The 19,533-nt window shown below is 42.3% G+C and overlaps 1 protein-coding gene across 1 annotated transcript; it reads right to left on the bottom strand.

Moving 5' to 3' along the window:
- Positions 1–212: 212 nt before the first annotated feature.
- On the bottom strand, positions 213–19,251 carry mxd1 (MAX dimerization protein 1). The gene is made up of 6 exons (XM_022756849.1): positions 18,371–19,251; positions 17,593–17,692; positions 9,953–9,982; positions 3,901–4,015; positions 3,622–3,781; positions 213–2,649 (listed from the first exon to the last, which is right to left on the bottom strand). Exons 1-6 carry the CDS (start codon positions 18,435–18,437, stop codon positions 2,453–2,455), a joined length of 669 nt encoding a protein of 222 aa, XP_022612570.1. The 5' UTR covers positions 18,438–19,251; the 3' UTR covers positions 213–2,452.
- Positions 19,252–19,533: the final 282 nt, after the last annotated feature.

Here is a 19,533-nt window from a genome sequence, read left to right as displayed (position 1 = left end):
AGTTGCACATACCGTATACCCATGCACGCACCTTCACCTTCCGCGAAAACATCTGCACACTCAAACCTACTTTGCAATACATTTCCCCTTTAGACCCCTTACAGCGTGGCTACACAGTTCCTCTCCGTTTGAAAAGGTTTCAATTTTGACCAAAAAAAAGAAAAAAAGAAAAAGAAAAGCAGCATTCCACACTGAATGGTTTAAACAATCGCATATGTATTTTTCTAATTTTCAGTTTTTTTCTTTTTTTTTTTTTTTTGGTTGTACCATCTTCATGCTTTAACTGAGATTTACAAGTGGCAGATGCAGCAGGAGCAGGGGAGATTCCTTTGGCGCCGTGCTGCAGGGTTGAGGACATGTACGAAGGAAAAGCTGCAATCCTCTCCCTGCCAGGGATGATTTTGAACCAAACAAAGCACTAACAGCCATTTTGTTTGAGGTTCTCAGGCACGGAGATGGTCAAACAGGCAACACACAGCTTTGCCAGAGGAGCCATCATCACTGCGCTCACCCCAGCCACCAGCTCCTCTCACTTATACACTTTTTTTTTTTTTTTTAAATTGACATTTTTCGAAAAACAGATTTGTTTTTTTATTATCCCTCCGTTAAAGGGTAAGATGGCTTTGCAAACAGCTAAAAATTAGAACCACAAAGAAAACATCATTTCCTAGGAGCACCGTGCCGATTTCTGAACAGACACAAAAGCCTCGAGGCACAAGAGACATTTCTATTCTCTATTCTATAGATTGACTAGGCTGTGCAAACAAACTACACATAGGAAACTCTCAATAAACCTCACAAGAAGAACATAGGCTATGACTAATTAAATATATTTATATATATATATATTCATCTATATATTTAGTATATCTAATAAATACATTTGTTGATAGACATAGAAATCTTTCTGTAAACTATTTACATTAAAAGGTGTACATTTTTGCAGAAACAATAAATAGCTATCAAGGCAAGGCGAAGGAGAGAAAATCTGTGGTTTCAACATTTTTGTGCTCTTCAGATGTGAACACTCAGGAAGAGGCGAGCTCCCTCAGCGTGCTCCCACTGAAGAGTCAAAGAGAGTCGTTCAGCGTGACTCGTCTCAAGCTGAACTCTCCCTTCCTCAGTAATTGGCAGGAACATCCATTCGCAAAAAATAATGCTATCAGCCTCACCTGCCTGTCCTCTCTACGTAGTGGAATGTGCTCCAGTCTCTCGACTGCTCTCAGTAGATAGGATCTTTCCCTTCCTTTTAATACCTGGTGAACGGGGCAGTGAAGAAGTAGTGTACAAAAAAAATGTACCAGCACCTGCCAAAAATATACCAGCATTCGGCCTGGTGGCTGGTGTTTAAAGTTTCCAAACCTACTAGTGACCCCTGTCGTCGCCAGGCTCAAACATGACACACACACATATGATAAAAGGATGCTGTAAAAACGCCACCGTCATCAGAGAGAGGCAGAAAACATCAAACCCACCCACGAAAACCCTCCCGTACACCCCGGCCCCTTCACAATCTCATGCTGCACAATTTTTTTTTTTTTTTTTGTTTGTTTTTGTGTAACTTTCTCTTCAGAACTGCAGGCGTGACATAAAATTACAGGGTAGTTACGAGATTGCCCGCCAAAGCCTGGGTACTAAGGGACGTATTGCTGTTGGCCCCGACAGGTTAGTTTAGTGTCCACAAAGTCTGCTGCACCGCACAGCACAGGCAGACCACTGACATGTTTCAAACACTCACTTCTGGTAACATTACTGCAACAGCTGCAGCGGGGGGGGGGGGCTTTTAGTTTTTAAGAGACAGTGTTTGAAAAAGATGACACAGTTTTGTTTACAAAAGCAATTTTAAGTGCAAATTACCATGCACAGATGGTTGACTGGTGAGCAGGGCAGAAAAAAAGCCCCGCATCATGTCAGTGTCACACCTTTGGGAGGACTTTGTCTCACTGGACAACTAGGAGCGATGGAGGGGTGTGTGTATGTTTGTGTTAATGTATGTGTGTGTGAAGGGTAAAATCTCATAAGTGCTTCCCATGGCTCTTGAGGCATAGAAAAAGAGGCAGTGGGATATTGTGTGGTAACATTCTCTGGCTGAAAGTTGTGGTTCTGACGGACGGGGGGGATGGAGGGGATGGAGTGTCTTTAAAATCCCACTCGTTTGATTGGTGCAGAGCGGAGCGAGTGACACCCTAAAGACTGACCGCTGATGATGGACTAGATGTGGGCGGGTGTCTCAGAGGTGTTGCAGAGGTAAATGTAAATCACCATGGGGACAGGAAGTCTGCAGAGGCCCAGCTAGAGCAGAGGCCTCAGACTTGGTCAGTCCTGGTGGAGAGGGAGACAGGGAGGGAAGGAAGGAAGGGGGGGGGGAGGCCTGAGCGGGACCAGGGAGTGGTGAGACAATCTTGGGACGGGATTGGCTGAGGGGAGAAGGTGGGTGTTGGGTCAGTGCTGTTTATAGGCTGCAGCCCAGCTGCTTGGCCCTCTCCTGAGTGTCCTGCAGGCGCTGCAGGCTGGCGCTGGAGTAGCCCTCATCACTACAGCTGCTGCGCAGGCTGCCTCGCTCGTCCCCTGAGTCGCTCACACTGCTGGTGCTCCACTCTAGGTCACCCAGCAGGTAGTCCGTGCCCTCCACATCCACGTCCAGGTCCTCTGTTCCCACACAGGGGACACAACAACACGGTGATTAGAATGAGAGATGATAACGCTGATTTTTACATTTAGCTGATTCTGGGTCATTATGACAAGTAAAATGGTATCATTTCACACAGCGCTTCTTCACGTTAGATCGTCCTCACTTTATGAAGTTCATCTTGAACAATAGTTACATTTTGTTGTATCTTAGGCTGCAAGTACCCGACGGATTGCACAAATTTCATTGGACAACTTGGTAATTATTTTTATTATCAAGTGATCTGATTGTCTCGATCAATCAATTAATCATTTACCCAACACAATGTCAGAAAATAAGGAATAATGTTTGAAAAATGACTTAAAATATCAATCAATCCATTCTGTTGATCGACTAATAAATTTAGTGACCAGTTGTTTCAGCTCCAGTTGTATCACTACAGTGTTTTATAAAGAAGGTTCACCAAACTTCAGAGTGCTTACCCTGGTTAAAAATACTGTAAACACTAAACGTTACAGTGTGTTTGTTTCATGTTTGTGCCCGAGCAGTGATGTAGATGAAGGCGCAGTAACTGAACCTGATGCAACTGGCTCCAAAAAGCTTCGTCACCGCAGACATGTCATTACAGAAAAATTTGCAATAATTAATACTTTCTGCATTTTATTTCATTAGTGTCAGTTCCAGGTTCCTGCATTGTGCATGCCGCCTCAGTGTCGAGGCTTATTCAAGTTGAACTGAGTCATCATTAACATTATTAATTACACGTGTGTTCTCATTGCTTTTCCCACTATGAGAAGCTTAAATGACGACCGTGAAAAATGCCTATCATAAAAATACCTACTATATAAAAATATATACAACAGTTTATGTATATTACCGACTGGTGCGGAAAGGTTCTGTATCATAAGTAGGAGACGATCACACCTGCTGGATCAACGACTTTATGGAGTCGGAGTCAGTATTTTATGTCCGTGTGCCTGTGTGAGACTCACCCTGATCGGAGTCGGACTTTTCGGAGGACACAGTGGAGCCCGTACTGTCCATGCGGGTCCTCTCCACCCCCAGCTGCTCCAGACGCCTCCTCAGGTGTCTCTGCTCCCGCTGTAGCTGCTCCAAGGTGTGCTGAGCTCTCCTATCGCTCTCCTCCAACCTCTGTGGGGAGGGAAGATTAAAAACGCGACACTATGAGACAGACACAGTACCAACGCACCGCAGCGGTCAACACGTCGCCCTCTTCATTAGGCGAGTACCACACACATGCATGCGGGTACCTTGATGTGATCTTTGGCCTTCATCAGCAGGCTGAGCGTGGTGTGCCTGTTAGCATCTGGTCCCAGGGGAACGAGGGATTTCAAACGCTCTAAACACAGTCGTAGATGTGCCCGTCTGGAGAGAGAGAGGGAGAGAGAGGAATACAAGAAATCTGTCAAACACCATTACTTCATTTCCTTTAAAAAACAAGCAATGGAAATTAATTATTTAACAATGGAAATAAAAATGAAAACACAAACACAGAGGCAAGAGATCCATTGCTGCTTAGAGCTTGTGATGTGTGTTTGTTATTGTTATTCACTCGGATGTTTGAGCTTCACTGTGCAGTCATTCATTCCATGAACATTCATCTGCTTGTGCCGACACATCTCACATCTGAGTTTGAGATTTCAGCCCAGACTAACTTGCTCAAGTGACTGTGACATCAGAGTCTGGAGACCAATCATGGCTCAGCATGAAACTCAAGGCCACACACAGTAAGAAACTTCTTGCATCAAGTGGTAAAAGTTTTGAAGTTTTAGAAATATTCGCATATTCATAGATGAAATTCTGTTGAATGAGTAGATATAAGAGGTTTTCAATGACATAATTCAACTTATTGTAGAAAAGACATTCCAGACATCGTGTGACCCAAGACACTACTAGATTTCATTAAGAGAGTCCTTCACTCCTATAACATCATTTGACTCACTGTGTACAGTTTTTTTTTTTCAAGGTACAAAATCAATGTAGTAGAAATATTCTACTATAATTATAGTCATTTTTATTTTCATTTAATTTTCCATGTCTTTTGGTGCGCTTTGTAATCTTTGAGAGCGTAGATACATGAACACACTCAGAATTCAAACACAAATAACATGGGTTAGGGTGCCCCATGTAGTGCGTTATATAATGTAGTAAATAGGGAGAGACTTCAAACACAGCCACTCCTTTTTATTCTGTGCATTCTTCTTCCTTGTCATATCCTGCTGCCTACATCACCCATAATGCAATTGGCCCAAAAACAGTTTGGTCAGAGATTTCAGTGTCTTAGGCTAGTCGTGGCTAAACCAGCTCGAGCCTCTAGCCTTAAGCAGAGATGAGGAGCGAGCTACAGAGGTCATGTCTTCCTAACTCTACACCCCCAGATGTTTTTCCACTTTCAGATTTGTAGTCTTCAGCCCCAACACAAGCTGACTCAAGTGACATCACATGAGGCAAGGCATCAGACTTCTGGAGCCACAACAGGCTTTGCTGTTTTGATGGAGTTCCTCTTTAATGAAACTTTGGAATGAAGAGGTCAAGATGAATATCATCCGACATTGAACAGAAAAAAATCCCTTAAATGTTAATTTAATTTGTATTTGCTCTTTGAGCTGCTGCTACATGTGCACTGTACAGTTAATCACCAATATCAAGAGGCAGTGAGAGACAGGTCCGGCCATGTAAAATACCTGTGAGGCCCTCACATGTATATGTCTTCCCAGGAAGCCAGCATTGTGACATTATTACATAATGTTGCTACAAAAGGATATTTCGAGCAGGGCGATGTACAAATCCTGCCTTGACGAGAGGAAAACAGAAACGTGGCGAAATCCAAAGATCAACTGCGACATACGTTCAGATCTGAGCTGATTATTAATGTCACCTGTCCTCTAACACAGTCCACATTTGAATGTCTCATCTCCACTCCACTTCCTCCCGTATGGCTCTGAGCTAGCAGCCTTGGCAGTTGCTGAGGTCTGGTGGGTGTTTGTGACCACTTGACCCTGCTGTTACACAACACACACCTCCAGCTCCAGCCGTGGCAGAGTGTGTACGTGTCTGTGTGCGCCTGTGTGTGGCTGAGTGAGTGGGTGTGTGTACGTCAGACTCTTCCTGTGTAAAAATGTTATTTTGGCAGCTGAGAGCTGGCTGGATGAGCTGTTCATTTATTTCCTGCTGCAGGTAATCCTGATGTGAGCGTCACCGCCGGAAAGAGTTTATTCAAAATCGCATGCAGAGAGGAGAGGACTGATTTGAATGTGGGCAGAGGACACACAGAAATATATTCTTACCCCTTGCCCTTTTAAAAACACACACACACACACATCACAAGTGAAGCCCACACACGCACATACAAAGCAGTATTCAGCAGCTGAAGCGAAGTGCCTGTTTCTCAGCTGACTCAGTCCAAAGGGCATGCAGACTGTCATTACATAACATGGAAATGCCCTCGCCCGTTTTGTTCTGACATAATAAGGGTTCAACAGAGCCAGATAATGTTTGTTAAACAACACTGAAGAGCAGCAGACTCATGAAACTGAACGGGTCACATGGTGTCTGTGAGTGAGAGAAAACACAGCGGGCGTGGCAGCGACACACAGCGCTATTTCAGCAACAGGTTATTCTAGTTTAGTGTGGCTTCAGTGCAGTGTGTCAATAGGTGAGTATGTATGGGGAGCTACAGGTTTGTGTGTTATCAGCTATCAGCCTGAGGCCAGAAACTACATTTCTCTGTCCTAATTCCACACACTCGTGTCCTCTTCAGACACACTCGACTGGTCTGAGTGCAACTGTTTGGTCTGAAACACGGTGAACGTGCGAGTCCGACTTGTTGCAAAAAAAAAAAATTGCAGCTGGGCGGTTTCTTGGAGCCCAGAAAGGTTTCTCTTACAGCAGCTTCTCACCCACTGAAAACGACAACTAGGTCAGCATCATGAACTCTGCCTGACCAGCAGTAAATCACCACACCACTCTCCCTCTTGCCCTCTGACCCCCAGTAGTAACTGCCCATGACTTGCTGGGAGGAACTTGCATGTAAAAAGAAGGTGCGGTGGTGGCTGGAGACGTGTTAAGCGAACACACACGCATACTGCCGTGCCTGTGTTTTATGAAAGCCAGAGGGGTTTGGAGTTTTAGAAAATGGGGGTGCTGGGTCTTGCATTCCTCTGGCTTTGCTGTGTACTGGGTCACCATGAGTAATATACTGTCTGCCTGAGATGACTCTCTATCATCAAGCTGCTGCTGCGAGAAACTGGCTAAAGGCTATGAATGTTCTCAAGTGTAATACGACTGCTGCGGTCATAATTTTGAATTACTGCTGTGCATGACACACGCACGCACGCACGCACGCACGCACGCACGCACGCACGCACGCACGCACGCACGCACGCACAGGTCTCAGTGCCATATATTATTCAGGCCGTCCACTAAGCTGCTGGTTTGGATCAGCTAGCACAGGCAGGACGGGGCACTCAGGGTGACGTGGACTCAAAACAAAAGATTCATATTTAGACCTAAAACGTCTGGTTTCATTTCTGCTTGGGTTCATTAAAAACACACGCAGCCTGTGATAAAATGTGACTTCATCTTTCATTGCAGCCTGATACGGTTACATAATACATCATACAGTTACAGTATCAATAGGGGGTGTGTGATAAATTATCTGTAGAAAATCAGTTTCCTCAGTGTTTTCTGTGGCAAACAAGCTAAACTCAGAAAATCTAATACTATATTAATGTACCACTCCTGTTGCTTTTGAAATGCACATTGAGGGCCTCACTGTCACTGTCCATTAGTTTCATCAATGATGGGAATACAACTAACCGTTATTTTCATTATCCATTAATCTGTTGATTATTTTCTCAATGAATTGTTTTCTCTATAAAATGTCAGAAAGCAGTGAAAAGTATTCAGATTGTTTCTTTTATTCAAGCTACTGTCCAAGACCAGAAGATAAACAGTTTGCTTTCACATATGACAAAGAAAAGCAGCAAATCTTCACATCTGAAAAACTGGCACTTTCGTTAGAAAAATGATTAAACCAACTATTCGATTATCAAAATAATTGCTTAATGATTAATTTTTGGTTGATTGATTAGTTGAGAAAGTTTGCAGTTAGGTTATTTCCTCTCAGCTTCTTTGCTGGTTAACCATTCGATCAGATAACCATCACCTCTTCCTGAGGTAAACCGGAAACGTAACAATGGACTGATGAACTCAGAGTTTTCATTCAACAGCTCAGTTGTAAGTTATTGAAACAAGATCAGCTGCTTTCAGGTGCCAAAGGGCACAGTGAGTCACCTGATACAACCATGATACCTCATTTGTCTCATCACTTTCAGAGGGGAGTGAGAGACCAGTGTTTCTGTTTGCACAAACCAATTTAAGCTCTGAACATGGAGCATTATCATGCATATTAATCTCTGTAATTTTAAATCTGGTTTAGCAAGCATACACTTGGGTATTTTCCTCATGATATGACTCATAAAAACCCCTGCACACTCTCAACTCAGCTGTTAACACTCTGATAAGGTTCCCGGGCCCTTCTGATATGATCTGGGACACTGACGCATGTTAACATCTTATCCCGTTTACTGTTGGTTTTCCACATCTGCAAAGGCACATTATACTTTTAACTGGATCACAGCACAAATCTTGTTTTCATTAGTACTTCTTCAATCACTCATCTTTATACTTCATTAGAAAAACACTGAGTTTGCAAAATAACACCCTGCTATGTGGAGGGACACAACCAGAGGAACCTTGCACCTTTGACCCCTGACAGGGCTGAGGCCTCCTGCCGGTCACAAGTTACCTGAGGCCAAAGTGAAGTCTTACGTAATAATAACAACGTAACAATGTATTTATTTAATAATGACGCAACATAATGTCAGTGCATGTGTTGTCATGCACTGTAGTAACACCGTAGTTGTGCAGTAACTGTAAAACCCCTGAAGACGTGCAGCAGGTGATTTATCAGATTTCATCCCTACTTCAATCTTAGTATGAGACCACAGCTCACTCAGTTTAAGGGCCTGTAGTTCATTCACTCTGGGCTGAATCAGTGGATGAGGCTTGTAAATTGTCTGTAAACTTGATGTGTTTTCCACTTGGTGCAGTTCCTTCTCACACAGAAAACAATCCACGCAGGCCAGAGCAGATCACTAAAAACCAGGTGAGAATGCTCTCGCCTCTCATTGGCTGTGAAGAAGCTCTTATCTGCCTATGAAGAAGGATATGTATTTGCTGGCTGGTCCAGGTCAGACCTCCAACTAGAGTATTCCTTGTAGTATAACTGATGTAGGATCACTTCCCCCATCACAAACAAAGCACTCCAGAATTAGTTTGTGACCATACCAGGACCACTTCCTCTGTGTGGTCCTGGTGCTCTCGTTTGGTCCACACCCAAGCAAAACTGCAGCGTTCAGGGGTTGAAGCAAACCCACGACCAATTAAATTTTACAGTCAAATGTTCAAGAGGAATCAGCCTTTTCCAGGACAAATGTGTCATTCATCACTCCTTATGCTTTTAATGTCCAAAGAGGCATCTTCAACTGGGCAACATAACTAAACTGTAGAGGACATTTTCACCCAGAATTAAAATTAGAAAAGAAAAGATGATAGAAAATGAAGACAATTTGGCGAATAAACGATTTAATATTTTACTACCAGGATAGATAATCAGGCCACAATTAAATATTAAAAAGAAAAAGGGAACTGAAAAAGGAATTGGATATTGAGATAAATCATTATAGATATTGTGATGGCACATTGAAAAACTAAAAGTGAACTTTAAGAATCCTGAAATTAATTTCTAGAAAATTACATAATATGAAAAGCCAAATATAAAATGGAAAAAGGCCAAATAAAAAAGGAAGGCAAGAAAAAATATAAAACATCTTCTTATTAATTTTGGTTTAAATAACATATTACAATCATTTAGGTATTTAAATTTAAACATTTACTTTTTGTCTTCAATTTACTGATTATTGACTGATCATTTCTGGTTTCCTTTTTCTTTTAAACATTTAATTATAGCCTGATTATCTTAAATACCGTTTTCTATTTTTCTATTTAAGTTTCCATTTTCCCTTTTAATCTTAACTCTGGATAAAATTATCATACACATTTAACAATGATTCTTAACCATCTGATCTGAGGAGATATTTCCTGTTGACAACCCATGATTTAGAGACACTTCCATGGTTACAGCGGGGGAGGGGGCTTTGGTGGAGTGAGCTGGTTTTCTTATGAATTGAGGAACAGCACCAACACAAACGAAATGAACACAAATGAAATTTTACATACCTGTTTTTTTCCATTTCATTGTGCGTAGACCTGTGGAGATAAAACAAAACACATATGAGAAAATGGCAGCACACATAATAACAGAGTGAGTGATTGAACAGGGGAAGATTTCCCCTCTGTGTGTGCCATCACTGCAGTCCAAGGCCTTACTGCAGGGGAGTGAGAGAGAGACAGAAGAGGCTGTGTGGGAGTTTATGAGCAGAGTGGATGACAAAATGAGATTCTAGGAAAAAGAGGAAAAGACTGGGTATTCTGATGCTCCTTCTACAGAGGAAAGTTGCTCTTTTTTTCTTTAAAAAGGACCACATTCAGATTTGTGATGAGGAGGCCGGAGGTAAACATAGTAACAGTAACCAGAAACAAGAGGCAGGACTATACCCCTTCATACTGCCTGGTTATCCATCGTGCATGTACTGAGTGGGCTGGGGGTGGGGAAAGACACAGTGCTGAGGGTAAACTGAGCTATGGTGGCCGTATGACTCCTGCACTGCAGTGTTAAAGCAGCACACACACACACACACACACACACACAGAGGGTTAAGAAAAGGGTCAAGTGTAGATTTTGGACAGAATGTGCTGGTCTGACCTGTGTGAAAAAGGGTAGGTAGGTGGTGAGATTGGGGGGACGGAGGGACAGAAAGCAGAGAAGAAGATCCCCTCTGCATTGCTGAACTCTCCTCTACCTCCACCTGACCCCCTGATCCCCCACCTCAGATCCCAAAATAGCCTGTGCTCCTTCAACTCTGCTAGGCCCGAGGCTGTCACCATGCCACGGCCAAGATATTCTCACAGGACTCTCACTCACACAGAGACAGAGAGAGAGACAGAGAGAGAGAAAGAACACACACATCTTGCTCTACCTCCATGTTTGACAGGTTACTTTCTAGACTACACTTAGAAATACTGTCCTCTACTATCCTCAGTCACAAGCTCTGAGCAGCAACGGATCTCTTGCCTCTTTGTGTGTGTGTGTGCGTGTGTGTGTGTGAGACTGTAGGGGTATCATCTTTTTTCAGCTTGTCTCGTTGGGTGCTCTCTATCTCACTTGGCCCCCTCCAGCCTTTGTGCATTCCTGTGCGGGCCAGACAGCCGCTGGTGACATAACAGCGCTCACAGGGAAACGATCCCACATATTCAGGCTAGATTTCAGGCTGTGGGACACCTCCCACCTCCCATCCGAGTCTGATTACCCTCTGCCCCTACACCACCTAACACACCCATGACGTGACAAGGTACAGCTCACAGCTGATATGAAGTAATACTGAGTGATGAGATTTTTCATTGGATTTTAATCCTGGACAATCACTTAGACCAGACTGACTTCTTCATTAAAAGAAAATAAATACCTTTGTCATCTACAGATCAAGGTGACTGCTGAGTTTCAAGATCCTCTTTCCACTTTGGTTAATTTACCTACTGACAAATTTGCAGTTTGAACAGAACAGGAAACTCTGGTTCCCAGCAGCCCACACAAGAGGCTGGAAAAACTGAGCTACATCTAAACTTTACTGCAGTTCTCAGCTTTCAAAAACAACTTTTTAAACATCATTAACAAAACTTATTACATGTATATTTGATATACCCTTTTGGATTTATTGAAATCAATCATAAATTTTGCATCAAGAGTCAATTTTACCCTGTAATTATGTGCTGGTGAAACTGCTTCCAAATAACCTCAAACCTGACTGACTGTATGTAGCATGTTGGCCACATAAATTCAGGGTCTGACTGGATCTTATTTTCATAGTTTTCTTTCAGTTATGATAAGATTTTCTTCACCAAATTAAGAACCAAAACCTAGGAACATGGCAAAAGCAGACAACAGACAGGATGTAAAGAAGCCAACAGTGAAGCCAGGTCATCTAAACATTTTGTCTGGAGGTAAAACTGAAAAGCAGCAGAACAGAAATGTTGGTGAGAATTCCTCACTGCTCAGAAAAAACTGTGCTCACACACATCTACAGGAAGCACAGAGGGTCAAAGGTGAACATGGAAGTTGGTCTGTAAGCTCCAGCAATAATAACTGACCACTGTTGACTTTCAGTTTCTCCTCTACATAAATGAGCTGGTGACAACAATCTGACTGTCAGTGTTAGGAATAGTGTTCAAAGCCTTGAAGCCAAGAATCAGGGTGCATGAAAGCTGACATTCTGTTAAAGAGGGAGACACTCAGCCCAGCACAGATCGGTATCATCTCACAATCACTTGTCTGACCAGTAATTGAGAAGGACTATTCTCGTCCTGGGTTTTGGTCTCGTTATCATCGTCTCCCTCTCTCACAAGCCTCTATCTGCCCGTTTAAAGAGAATGGGAAGATCAGTGTATGGTTTCTATAGTGCACTGTAGCAGGGAGGGGGTGGGGTGGAAGTGGTGGTGGGGCACTCTCCATCTATGTAATGGAGGAGCTGGTGCTCTCCACTGCCTGCCAAGAGCTGGAAAGATATGTAGGGGTGGAGGAGGTGAGGAGAGCGAGAAAACACAAGGAAGGAAGGAAGGAAGGAAGGAGAGAGAGAGAGAGAGAGAGAGAGAGAGAGAGATGAGGGGGAGGGAGGAGTCACTACTACTGACACACATGCACACATACACACCAGAAACATGGCGACTCCCCTCCCCCACTACTCACACATCCATGGCACAGGAAAAAAAAACTGGAGGAGCTTGTACATACTGGGTTGAATGACTTCACATACATACATACATGGCATCCTGCCATTCCTCCAAGTCTCCACACCACCAAAAATAAAAAACTACCATGGCTGATCAACCAATGACCTGTTCTTCTCTGGCAGAAATCAAGCAGCCCCCCCCCGCCCCCCCCAGAGGCAAATTCACTCAGTCACTATGCTGTCTGTTTATGATCAAGAGCCAACACCACACCAGACCATATCAAATCATCTCAGCTGTGCACAGACTCTTATTAATAACAAGCTGCCCTTAAACAGTAATGAGTAATAACTGATGAAGAGCTCACAGCTGATGAGGAAGTTGCTGCAGCTTAACCCAACGTTGCAGTTAAACAACAGTCAACGGTAGAGTAAAGGCTGGTGAGCTCAAAGGTTTCACTGCTGGAAACAAGGACAGATCTGCAGCAGCTTGGCGTCTACTTGACATGCTAAGCTAGTCCCACATTTTCTTCACTAAGCATGTCTAAAAATGTAGTGCAGCGTAAGCACGTTAACACACGAGCTGGAAGCAGGTACATTCCTGCAGCACTTCACGCCTTTACTGTGGCTTTTAGTGTAATGGTGGAAACGGACGATCAAACGTGTCACTGTCTTTGCCAACATTGTCAAGTCTGACGGACGTTATACTGGTGAACAGGTTCAGCCAAATATTTGAGTGGCACTAGTTTCCTTCTATAGGGCAGTATTGTCTGCACATGTCTGTAAATGTTAAGGCTGCAACTGATGATTATGAATTAATGATGAATGACTGAATTAATCTGCTGATTATTTTCTTGATTCAATCGATAAAATACCAGAAAATTGTGCAAAAAGTCTCGATCACAGTTTCTTAAAGTCAAGGATATTCAATTTGATATAAAACAGAGAAAGGCAGGAAATATTTAAACTTGAGGCTGAAAGCAGCAATTATTGACACGTTTGCTTGAAAATTATTTCAACAATTTGTTGATTATGAAAACAGTTGCCATTTATTTTTCTGTCCATCAACAAATCAATTCATTCCTTCACAGCTGCAATTCTAGTAGAGACACATATGAAAGATAAAATCTCTTCCTCTTATCAAGTCCACTAATGAGGTAGATGCATGTAATTATTTTGATTTCTCAAACGCAATTTTGACGGGAGCTGAAATGATTAGCCAATTAAACAATTAATCAACAAATAAATTGGCCATTTTGATGATGTTCAATATCATTTATCAAGAAAAAAAAAAAAAAAACACCAAACTTTCTGTTGCAGCTTCTCCAGTGTCAGGACATGTTGCTGTTTTACATCAGAGGGTTTTGGACTGTTTGGTCAGAATAAACAAAATACTTGAAGACCTCAGCTTGGGGCAAACTCCGAGTTCTTAAAACTGTTCAAACCAAACAATTAACTGAAAAAACAATCAACCGATTACAGCTGATGAAAATAATTAGTAGTTGCAGTCGACATAGTGAGATGTAGATAATGAAAAAGGGGCTGTGTATGCAGCCGTCTTGTGACTTTAGATCTGAGGATAATACAGCTGGATATACATTGTGTTACGGGGTTAACAGGCCTGTCCATAAACTTATTTATGTAACTGTTTACATGCGTCACCTCATGTGCTCTATACATTGGATACTGAACATGGCATTTGCCCAGTAGACACTTGAGCTCAGGCTATTCTTCAAACAAATTCAGTTTGCACAAACTAAATTGTGTCGTCCGACCGCATCTGAAATGTTTGTCGCTGTTATTAATACTCAAAGCCGAGGCGACACGCCTGCTGTCACAGAGAGCGGCAGGACATGATAATAGTTCAAATTGGGATAATGGTGCAGACTTCAAAGCATTCATGATGTTGCACTTGTTTTTACACAAGAAACGTGACAGAGGTGGTTGTATAAAGAAAGACCTCACCTTTGCACACACGGCCGTAGGTGTGTTTGCCTAATACTTGGTTTCAGAAAGCTGAAGATAAAAGTTGTCGGACACAGCTCCTCCCAATTTCCAAGTCAACAAGGTGTTGGAGAGGAGGGTTTTAGAAGGTTTCATCAATCACTTTGTCTGAAAGTGACACTTTTATTGCACTGAGGCACTGGATGTAGTAACTGCATTAGTTTGCATGCACAAAATGTCTTCCCATTCAGCAGGTATGCTAATCGATGAAATAAAGTTCTATTTTGTCTGATTAAATTCATAAGAATCACAAGGTAAGACATGGAGGTAAAGAAATACATACGAGTCAGTTAAAGATTTAGATGCTTGGAGACACTGAAACGTCGACAGTGTAAACAGGGCTGCGAAGTGTCTGTCCACAACATGTAGCACACTCTAGTCCCTGTGTACATCAGTGTTGTAACTTGTATGTATTGCATATACATTGGGCTCCGTGTGGTAAGAAGGCTATATATAAACCTATTTATATTCACCACCGCTTGTGCTCTGCACACACATTTCCACACATCAGAGGAAGACATTCACTCCACTGGAGGGTGGATGACTGACAGCGTGGACTGCTGTGCCTTAATGGCCGACATACCTGATGTGGGTTCAAGTAAGTATACAATCAGTCTGAATGGGTGACACTCTAGTCTGTACTTCTGCATTTCATTGCTGCTTCCCATTTAACATGGCATTTATGGTATCATATTGATTAACTGACACGCTGGGCGGTGCTTTGGGCCGTTAACCCCTTTATTCCGTGTTTTTACTGGTGTTTCATTCAGGGTTTTCGTGTTTATAGAAACATACTTTAGGTGATATAGAATATGATTCCACCAGCGCTTTTTCTTGCATTTTTACCCCCATTATGATGTTTGATGTGAACATTAATTGAAGCTCCTGACCTGTATCTATATCTGCACCTCTGTAACATACCTGGCTGATTGGAAAAACTGCATGAATAAGCAGGTTTACAGGTGTTCCTAATAGAGTGTACATCATCCTCCTCACCAAAACAATCGATGCACTCGAATTTTCAAAAGGACTTCACAGCTGCTTCATGAGTGTTCATTTCCCAATGACCCTACCTCACAGGATGTGCACATATCCCCCAGCGTGGGGTCATGAAGCCAAACTGCAATCTTATCACAGAGCGCACATCGATCTGTGGGGCGTTGATGCAACATGAATCTGTTCCCATAAGATTGATTTATGGAATTCAGGTTACAGACTCTGTATGTACACTATGTGTGAGCAGTAGTGTCCACTGAGGTGACTGGAGCTGCCAAGAGCTGCCCCCTCACTTAAATGTCTTCTGCAGTCACCTTGACTGACCCAGTTTGCCTGAGCAAGTGGCCGTTCAGACAGACTGATGTTTGCTGCTGTCAGTCACGCTTTACAGAAGACAATGGGAAGACTAAACGTGACCTTAGAGCAACAAACTCACACATGAAAGTGCAGCCACAGCTCTTAATGACCGACTACCCTCTCTGTAGAGTTATGAATAAATTAACCATTAGGCATGCCAAATTTCTACACTGTGTTTTTTTTTTGTAAAAACAAATACCTCTAACATCACATTGTTGTGTACATAACTGATATACACATTTCACTGTGTAGTCTGAAACAGCCAGTTATAAACGGTCTTCCAAATACCTAAATTGCTCTGTGCATACAGTTTGTCAGTGCCGTTGACAAATTACCTGTCAAGCCTTTGATGCTTTCCTGTCTGAGTGGAGAATCTCTACAATATGACCGTTTGGTCCATTAACCTATAGAGCTACATTCCCTCCACAACAAATGGTTTGGGTTGGAAGAGAGGGAGAAGTACGTGTGTTACTGGCTTTCAAATGGCTTCCTTTAACAGGGAAGAAAAATCTTAATATCTTTAAGTGTAATGAATATGATGATCATAATTTTGGATGTGGGTGGATAGTTTCATTTTGTATTACCCTGGTTTTTGGCACAGCATGAAAACACACAACACAAGAAGGAATATAGCCGCAAGCGACAATGAGCGAGGTTTAAGTACAGTCAGTACAATCAGCTGACTGTACTTAAACAGACAATCAGCTCTGCAGGTAAACTGGGTATATTCTGTTTTCACAATGCCACAGATAAACACAACAGACGTCTATGACACTGAATGCACTGAAAGTTAAGACGTTTTATACACAGTACATATGCTGAAGTAACAACCTGTGACTCAGTTTCTGTAGCATCTGAACTAATACTTTAGGGGCTTTGAGAATTAATTATGCAAATATTGAAAAAAGTGGAGTGAAGGACTTGGAGCTTGCAGTGGAGCAAAGTTTCATCACATATTACCAGATGTGTTTCAAAAACATTCAAATCTCTACAACCTTCAAGTGATTTTTGACAATGTTTTGAAGATTTGAGTGCTGCATTTCTTCACGTGTGATTCCTCACTTATAAACTCCACACACACTAATCAGTTAAAAGAGAGATGACCTTTGATCATATCTTCTTAGTGTCAGAGAAAAGAATGTAGTCAATTATGAGAAATAAACTTTCTGAATTTTTTCCACCTCTTCCAGGCAGAATGAGGAAAGACTGTTCAGTCTGTCCGAACAGATACACTACATTTGTAGCAACAGCTTAAACCAAATTTGATTTGTGAGCATTTAACGACACTTAAAGACACAATTATAAAAACAACACAGTATCAAAATGAAGAGTAATAACTTCTGTGCAGCTTGACTTTTGATGTGTGAAATTTTCTGAAGATGAAATCAAGTTTGATGCATGTGAAGACTTGAAGAATTTGGACACAACGCAAAATCACATGATCAGTTGTGGAATCATCTACTGAGTCAAGAGAAAAATGTTTTTTGTTTCTAGCTCATGTCTCAAGCTCAAACAGCCAATTACACTTCTGATGTGAAAAACAAACACCAATCTGGGAACAATGGATTAACCCTGCTGCACTCAGTGGGGGCATATCTGAAGTGGGGATATGATGGGCAGCTGTTTGCTGAGCTGCAAAACAATGAAGTTTGTAGTTTTTTGGCCACAAGGAGTCTTTACCTGCTACTTGTGTTTTTCTTGCTTTTGCTTTTCCTTTTCAAGCTTTCCCTCTCTCGACTGCTGATGAAGGGTGGCATGGAGGCATAGCCGTGTTCTGCTTCTGCAAGAAAATCAACAACATAGTGGTCACATGTCCTGCTATCTGGCAATGCAAAATACAGTGTTACCGCACCACAGTGAAAAAGCAGCCAAAGCGAGTGTAGCAAGACTGCAAAATGTGCCAGTTTTGATCTTGATCCCTTTGACATTCAGTAACAATGTCTTGTGCTGAAGTGTCTGCATGCAATGAATGGATTTCATGCAGTATATTTATACAGTATTTTCTCCCCTCTGCCTGGACAATGATGTCATCTTGAACTGGAATAAACCCCACTAGCAAACCACAACAGAAGGAAAGGAGGGGCCTCCATGAAAACAATGTCTCCCTGCACATCTGACTGCATCTGCAACATATGCATTTATTCTTTCATTATCACAAATGCACGTGTGTGTTTGCACACTGCATTATTGCATTATGGCCCCAGAAATGACTTAATAATGATTTGAACCTATTTTAGGCAAGCGATTAATTCGGCTGTATAGTGCAAAATCCAATAACGTTAATGCAATTAATGCATGGCCCGATTACTTAATGTAAAACAATAAAGGACAGGTACAGGATTTAAATGGGCTTCAAAATGACAGGTGCATAAATTAGCGTTTTCTGTGGGGGGATGGGTGTCGATGTGATTTTTCAGAAATAAAACAAACCGTAGTAAACAATGCAATTATACTTTACCTCGTTCTCTGCGATCAAGGTACTCGGCTGCTTCGATCAACATCTGCACCATTCCGATCGCCGCCATTTTCAACAATATCACTGATAATATAACAATCCGATGAGGGATTCCGTGGCTGTACACAACCTGCTTCAGGTCCTACCACTGACTCTCCTTCTCAGCACTCAGGTGGCTCACTGCTCTGTCACTGATTATTTTAAAAGGCGAGAGGTAACGTTAAAGAGTTACTCCTGCAGCGTGTCAAACGGGCTATTTAAAAGTTAAAGGTCATGAATTCAGCACCAATCACTTTTAAAAGCCAAACAGTGTTCGTCTTTAATGATTGTTTAAATGGTTCAGGTCAGGGTTTGTTGTTAGCCGGCTAGTCAAGGCTGGCGCCCCCTCTTTTTAAAATTGTTAGCAAAATATTGTTAGCTTTAGCTATAGGTAGTTCTTCGAAAAAGGCGTCTTGTTGATAAAACAAAACGATGGCTTGACTGACATATAAAAATGAGTCGAGTATTGAGTATATGTTCTGTTCGGGTAAAAAATAAGTTGGCTAATGTTAGCGCTGGAGACAAGTTGCCTGAATAATAAAAAGCAAAAGTTCTTCCTAGCTCGGTTGAATAGTGTAAAAATTGAGCCAATCGAAAGACAAGAGCGTTGTTGGCTTGTTCAGTGGTCACAGACTTGCCTGATGTGAAACAGAAAGAAAAACAAGCTAGCTGTCTTAAAGTTCAACCGACGATGTCATACAACCTTATCGATTCGGGGCTATGTGGCTAATTTTGTGCTGGTTTGTCGCTGATCACGCGTGATACGTCTCGCTGGAAATGCAGATAGCGACTGACATCAGCTAAGGAGCAGTGAGTGTTTATCAAACTGCTGCCAAAATAGTGGCTTGTTGATCTGGACCACGGCTAACTACTGTACTTTACCACAAAGCTTCTGTGTACTGCGATATTATTGGGTACTGGATATACCAAATCAAGCTGCTATTGGACGCTTAAGCCGTCAATCATCGGGAGGGCTCGGCACTGACTGCCACTGAGGGCCTTCTTCCGCCATTTTGGTTCTAATTCTCGTTCAAAAATACTCAGTACGCGGAGCCGCAATGGCCGTCGTTTCTGCACTACACACTCGCGCGCCGTGAATGGTTGCTTTCTGACCAACTTGTTACCTA

The sequence above is a fragment of the Seriola dumerili genome, unplaced genomic scaffold (assembly GCF_002260705.1).
Source record: "Seriola dumerili isolate Sdu_G_001 unplaced genomic scaffold, Sdu_1.0 BDQW01000017.1, whole genome shotgun sequence".
In the NCBI taxonomy this organism is placed as follows: Eukaryota; Metazoa; Chordata; class Actinopteri; order Carangiformes; family Carangidae; genus Seriola; species Seriola dumerili.
This window is presented reverse-complemented; position numbering and strand designations above follow the sequence as displayed.